We start from the raw sequence: 6,441 nt of genomic DNA on the forward strand, positions 1-6,441 counted from the left end.
GTGACATTACAAAATGAAATCGTTTTTAGTATTATTATTATTTCAGCCCGGGTTACACTAACAAAACTGTTTTACGTGGTGGATGCATAAGCAAAATATTTTCGCATGCTGGATTTACCAAATTGTTTCTACGTGCAATTTTGAACAGTGAAATGTTCCGTCGAAATAACTCAGATGAAACGGTTGAATTTGTCAAATTAAAAACATTTGCGTTTATAAAACATTATATTTTAGTCTAAAACTAAACTGAGAATTTAATATTTTAAAATAAAACAAATGTTGATTTTTAAATATAGCTAATAGTAATATTAGGAATAAGTTGCTGAAGTCATTTCAACTAAATAGCTCTACATTATTTCACATTTTAAAATTAGATGAATTGCTCTTACTGCTATTAAAACGCGTGCTTGGCGCGAACAGGCCTGAGCTCTAATCAGAATACCTGGGGGGGAAATTCAGGGAATAAGTCGGAATGGGAAAAGAGAGCGCTGTGCCAAAGTATCACTGGTCGATTGGAGAGGTCTGAATTTGAAGAATAAATTAATTTCAGAGAAGGTTTTTAGCAAAAAAAAGAATTGTTTTAAAAGTTTTATTTGTAAACATTAAATATTTCTTTCTCTCTAAAGTTTTTGAATTCGGAACCAAATGCGTTACAGAAGTCGTAAGTACATCTTGACGCCAAAGGTGTATAGGCCTATATCACACACTCATGAACCTCTTCATAATAAGATGGATTAATTATTTTTTTCTCCATTTCCAAACGTGTTAAATCATAACTACTTAGACGTTTATAAGACATAAAACATAGACAACGTGCTCAGCATGAACTTGGATGGTTTGAAATCGTTTAAATTGCACCATGCTTAGTGTAGCTCTTGGCAATAGAAATAATAAATATATAGAAACGTTTATATTCAACAGCAACAATACTTACAGCACATACAAACAAGGAATGTCTGACAGTTTACAAACACCATGGGTCCCTCATTTTCTATACAGATGAAATATTTTTCCACATATGCGTCATACATAAAAGGAGTGCCATAACTACGAATCTGTATCAAATCTAGCAGACTACATAGTGTCCGGTATATATCATATATAGACATCACCTCAGCAAGTGCCTATAAAAGAAAACGAAAAAAAAATGAAGAAAAAAAAAACCTAGAACATGCGTTGTCTTTTCTGGATACTTTTGGGATCCTGTCAGAAACACATAGGCACAAGTCCAAAAAGAAAATTAAATCTTTTCATTATAACAAACTTTGTACACATGTTATAAACCGATGCATTGGAGGCATCACATAATCTATCATAATATACAGTGTCTGCGTGTGTGTGTTCATATATATATATGTATATATATATGGAATATATTACATCTTATACTGAATCAGTAGAGACGATGTTAAATAAACAGTAAGTGATTGCAAGACCAGGTTCACTCTGTTGACAATTTGTCCACTAGTGAGAAACTCCCAGTAATAATTCACTCGTTTGGCACTCACAGAGAGAGAGAGAGGAACAAAACAATTCAAGGAATTAAATGGCCTGCACAGCAATCAAACGTTCTGCCTCTTCCTCCTGTAACTTTCCCCCCTCGTGAATCGTTATAATCGTTATATGTTGTTCTATTAGCCTAAGGAGCTTGCAAATATTCGGAAATAATAACGTTTAAAAATCTGTCAAGTCTGACTCAAACAGTCTTTTGGAAGTTCTTTGAGGTTTCGCCATAGAGTGGACTCAGAAAGGTAGGGTGTCGAGGAAAAGTTTGTCAATTATTGCTGGCGGAGGGACTAGGTCTTCTAGCTTTAGGTAAAAGATACGCTGCAGACCTTGGGTACATAGTGTGCGCAGTTCGGGGAGCTTTCCCAAGAGTTTTGACAAGTAGTTGGGACGATTCAAACCGCCGCCATTGAACGTCACTTGATCTTTGAGGCAGTTGACTATCTTGTTTTGGAGGTCCTCGACTCTCTTAGGTTCCTTGAGCCCGTGTCGCTCTAAAGAGTAAAAGACACAAAGAGAAGACGGCACGGAGAATTCAGATTATTTCCGTTACATTAACTCTTCTCTGGTTTGCATGTGGTGAAAGCCACGTGGAGCTTCTAAAGGCGCAGCCGCGTTTACGCACCTGTTACCATGGCCAGAGCTGCGATGCAGGAGAAAGCTGAGATGTCTATATTCATGCTCTGTAAGTTGGAAGAAAACTCCACGATAGAGTCTACCCACTCTCCAAATCCACGGACGCACTGTAGTCTGTGTAACACCACTCCATTACAGAAAATAAGTTTTCCTTCCACCGGGTTGGACCTGCAATTAATAACAAAATGTCGTTAATTACGCTTCACAATAAATGGGAATTTAAGAGCCTTCTAATTATTGGGCAGCTAATAAAGCCCAAAGCAACGAAGCTTGAAGGAGGGACTGATGATTAACTAAAGCCTTTTGATTGAGATTGTTTTATTTAGCAATTACTCGGCCTCACCTGTACGCCAGCCGCAGGACAAAAAGCTCGAGGAAGGCGGACTCGAATAGGAGATCTTGATCTTGCTTCGGTAAATCAGAAAAGCCAGGGATCTTCTCCGCCCAGCCCCGGATGATCTCCATGGAGCCCGTCAGGAGATCGTAGAACTGCTGGATGTGCTGAGTGTTGTCTCCAGTCATTTGGTAGTCAGGGTTTGCCTGGAACTGGAATTTAATTTAAAGAGCGCCTTAATGAGGTCCTTTAAAATATATAATCCGTGAAATTGCAAATGGCCATTCCAAAGAGGGAGAGGGAGCTTTTTACTGTTAAATTCATGTCTCCCCTTTATTAAGTTCTGCAATTCAACGCAATTTACTTAAAATATGCTGCAGTGAGAGCCTGGCAAAGTTTGCAATTCGGCGACGCATTACAGGAAACTTTCAGGGTGATAAACAGTTCGCCAGCGCTCGACACAATTAGAAAGGCCGTCAATCGCGTTCCGTTTTCTCCCAAGACAAATCTTTCCCCCCCTCTTTAAACGTGCGTGTGTTTTATGTTTGTATTAACTTACTCTGGAGTAGTCCAAAGCAGACATGGAGGGGTTGGAGTCCACATGGGCCCTAACAAGTGCGCTTATGAGGCTCACCGGCGGCGATGGTGGGGAGGGCTCCTGGGGACTTTTGGGTTTGGATGGTAGGCGTCCTCTTCGACCTTTCAGATTATCCGTTCGGACAACTGGGGTGGAGGGAAAAAAAATATTTTAGAAATACAACTAAATAAAATGCACTCGTGCTGTTGTGCGTAAATGCTTAACAAGGGATCAATTAACAACCCAGGACTGTATTACGCACGCGATTCCCCGGCGTATCCGTGTTAAAAATATAAACTGCAGATCTAAAATTAATTTAAATGCCTGAGCCAAACGTACCTTCTCGCACCATTCCGACGACAAGGCACTTCTGGAAACGGCAGAACTGGCACCGATTTCTTCGGCGTTTGTCAACTGGACAGTTTTTATTTGCTAAACACACGTATTTTGCATTTTTCTGAACGGTGCGCTGAAAAGAGAGAAAAACAACATATTGTCACTCTCCGGGCCTATATATCCAGTGCCCCATATTATGTATGAAAAAGGACTGGGTTGCTGCACAACCTTAACAGATGAAAACGATATAATATCAGCCCCATCTCATGTCTGGAATTGTGCTGCATAAACCAACACGAGGGAATAGACCATCAGCAAACACACATTCGGGCTTTTTCATATTTTTTTTCCCCTTTGAGGTCAGGTGTAAATGGGTATGGCTGTCATCTGGTATTTTTACGCGCGCACTACTGGACTCAGTTCATTATATTTAGTGTAGCTCGCAATGAAGATGGGATTCTGTTAGTGTTGTTTAACGTTTAACACATGCGAATGACAAACAAGACACAATCTACCGTTCGCGTAAAAACAGTAACACTCATTCACGGCCGCTGTCATGTCAGCCCACCTTGAAAAATCCTTTGCAGCCCTCGCAGGTTCTCACTCCATAATGCTGGCAGGCTGCGTTGTCCCCACATACCGCACACAGACCCTCGTTTGACGGAGATCCTCGGGACGGGGGCGATGGCACTTGGCTGTCCACCAGCTGGTGCCCGTGACTAAGCTGCAGGGAGTGAGGGAAGGCCAGGCCAGCCTGTTTCCTGATGGCGCTGGGCACCGCGAAGCTCTGACCGTCCAGGCCGCGGTGCGCGCCGGGGTTGTCGTGGTTCATGGAGACGTGCAGCGGCCCGTCGAACCGCATCTGGCAGCTGGAAACGGGAGTGCCAGGCGGGGACTGCTTGAACGAGAAGAGCGAAAGCCTTGAGACCGGATTCTTGCGCTGGTCTATCATATGCGACGTGGCCGCGACATAGTTCTGGTGGAAACTGTGGAGGGAGCCAGGGTCCTCCCACATGTGATTAGGCTGGACCTGGAAGTTTGGTGTACTCGGGGCATGAGGCGAGGAGGGTTTGAAGTACATAGGCCCAGAGTGAGCCATCATTTCTTCCGACTGAGGTGGCAGGTGGCTCTGCTGATGGTAGTTGTGCATCTGGACGTCCTCTACTTTGATAGAGGACTGCTCTCCAGAATGGGGCATCTGATACAGACAGGGCGGTTTAACGTCGTAACCGGTGTTATAGTTGTCCATGAATGTACTGAAACTTGGGAGAGAAGTGGTAGCTGTAATTTCAGTGTTGGTCAAGTCCATACTAAACTTAACAAACTCGGGTGTTAGGAAGTCGCAGCTGTATTCTCCTGCGGTGTGGTAGCTGTAGCTCTGGGAAGCAGGACTAGCTCCTTGAGGTGATGATCCATACTGAGCCTGAACGCAGGGCATGGCTGAAAACCGAAAAAGAAAAAAAGCACAGGATTTCTCAAATTAATATTTGAAATGTGGCAAAAAGTTTTAACGGTTCAATGTAAAATCCCGAGAAATCGACTAAACAGAACCCCTCTTTCAACAGTGCATCACATTCGTGTGTAATCTCAGAATAAAATGAAACAATAACGCATCGGTGTTTTGGATTTGTAAATAATTTTCCACATCCTACCTCAAGTCTTCTGACAGTTTTCCGGTGACACTTGAAATGGGTAATGTCAGGAGTTGTGTGGTTGTCAGGATTGAAGAAAGCGACTCTGTTTCGGATCTTCCCCTAATAAAACACACACGTTTGACATTTACTGGATTATTAAAACAAATAAAACAACATCTAAAAAGTCATCACGGGATCTTATATTTAGTCACAAACAACTTAAACAACTGGGCGCAAAGAACGAGCAAATTCTCATTATGAAACGCGTTTTGGTAATTTATTTTAGAAACGTTCCTCGGATGTCGGCAAATTGAGTGCATGGGGTATTAAAATTTAACTGCATTAGTTTTCTTTTGACGTTTCAAAGCGTCGGACTGTTCGGCATGAACAGACCCAACTTTGCGCGCTTGACTCTTACTGACAACTCTGTGGAAAGCAGACATCTGAAAATTCTCATTAAATGTCAGTCTCACCCACAGATCAGAAAACAGCGAGTCACTCTCTTATTCTGTGTGCTTTCAGTCTAACAACGGAAAGTGACCGAAATGAAATAAAAACTGTTTTGGAGACAGGGTGCGAGGAAAGCGCAGTCACATATTATATTGCAAAGAAAGAGATTTTGTGCGTCTTACCTCTTTCACATCAGGATCGTGGCTTTCAGTCCATGCGATAAGCATGTAGGTGGTATTCATCAATTTTGGTAAAAGCTCCAAATCATGAGCGTCGGTAGCGACAGTGCCAAGCAGGCGAACCGAGTGACTCCGCGCGGCGAAACGAGCTTCGACTATCCAGTCTGGCCAATGTGGCTTTGTTTATGTGAGCTCTGGATACCATGGCCCACGTGTTTCACAGCGCGACGTCATCGGCGTCGACTCCGACGCGGACCAATCCGCTGGGGACCTTTCCCAAGCCCCAATTTTTCTAGTGAGTATGTTTGTCTTGTGGTATGTGTTTCTGTGTTGCTTCCCACATGGACATTTGCAGAGATGTAGTGGAGGGTAAACCCACCTAAACTCAGTTCAGACACCTTGGTGTTTGCGCAGGACTTACGCCATGCTTGTTTTAGTCCGACATTGATGTTTGTGATATGGTTTCAATGTGTCTGCAAAGTAAATGATGCATGTTTGTGGTAGTTTGGTCATAGTTTTCTTCTTTCGTTTTTGAGTTATTCGTTTACTACCAGCCATTTCTCTGGTACAATAAATATATTGTATTTTTAACCGCATTGTGTGCATATTTAAAGTAATACGGAGTTAATTTATCCTCATTTTAGTGTAAAAGATGACGCGTGTACACTGGCACATCTAAGCAGTTATGTCACAATGTGGCTCCTACACTGGGCCTAATGAAGCTGGGGGTCAATATTATTCTTTGTTATCTTCTGACAGGAATTCTGTATTTCAATTGTGTTCCAAATT

At 42.3% G+C, this 6,441-nt stretch overlaps 1 protein-coding gene across 1 annotated transcript; it reads right to left on the reverse strand.

The window, feature by feature from the left end:
* Window positions 1–573: 573 nt before the first annotated feature.
* On the reverse strand, window positions 574–5,814 carry nr4a2a (nuclear receptor subfamily 4, group A, member 2a). The gene is made up of 8 exons (XM_047600059.1): window positions 5,656–5,814; window positions 5,042–5,143; window positions 3,958–4,829; window positions 3,393–3,522; window positions 3,036–3,199; window positions 2,486–2,688; window positions 2,132–2,310; window positions 574–2,000 (listed from the first exon to the last, which is right to left on the reverse strand). Exons 3-8 carry the CDS (start codon window positions 4,825–4,827, stop codon window positions 1,744–1,746), a joined length of 1,803 nt encoding a protein of 600 aa, XP_047456015.1. The 5' UTR covers window positions 4,828–4,829; window positions 5,042–5,143; window positions 5,656–5,814; the 3' UTR covers window positions 574–1,743.
* Between the last annotated feature and the right edge of the window lie 627 nt (window positions 5,815–6,441).

Source organism: Mugil cephalus, chromosome 12, assembly GCF_022458985.1.
Source record: "Mugil cephalus isolate CIBA_MC_2020 chromosome 12, CIBA_Mcephalus_1.1, whole genome shotgun sequence".
In the NCBI taxonomy this organism is placed as follows: Eukaryota; Metazoa; Chordata; class Actinopteri; order Mugiliformes; family Mugilidae; genus Mugil; species Mugil cephalus.

Excerpts from the sequence above, each read along its gene's own strand:
- nr4a2a (XM_047600059.1), bottom strand. The coding sequence starts at position 4,827 with ATGCCCTGCGTTCAGGCTCAGTATGGATCATCACCTCAAGGAGCTAGT. Across the intron at positions 3,523-3,957 it reads GCTGCAAAGGATTTTTCAAG|CGCACCGTTCAGAAAAATGC; the intron begins GTGGGCTGACAT and ends CTCTCTTTTCAG. Across the intron at positions 2,001-2,131 it reads AGCTCTGGCCATGGTAACAG|AGCGACACGGGCTCAAGGAA; the intron begins GTGCGTAAACGC and ends TTTACTCTTTAG.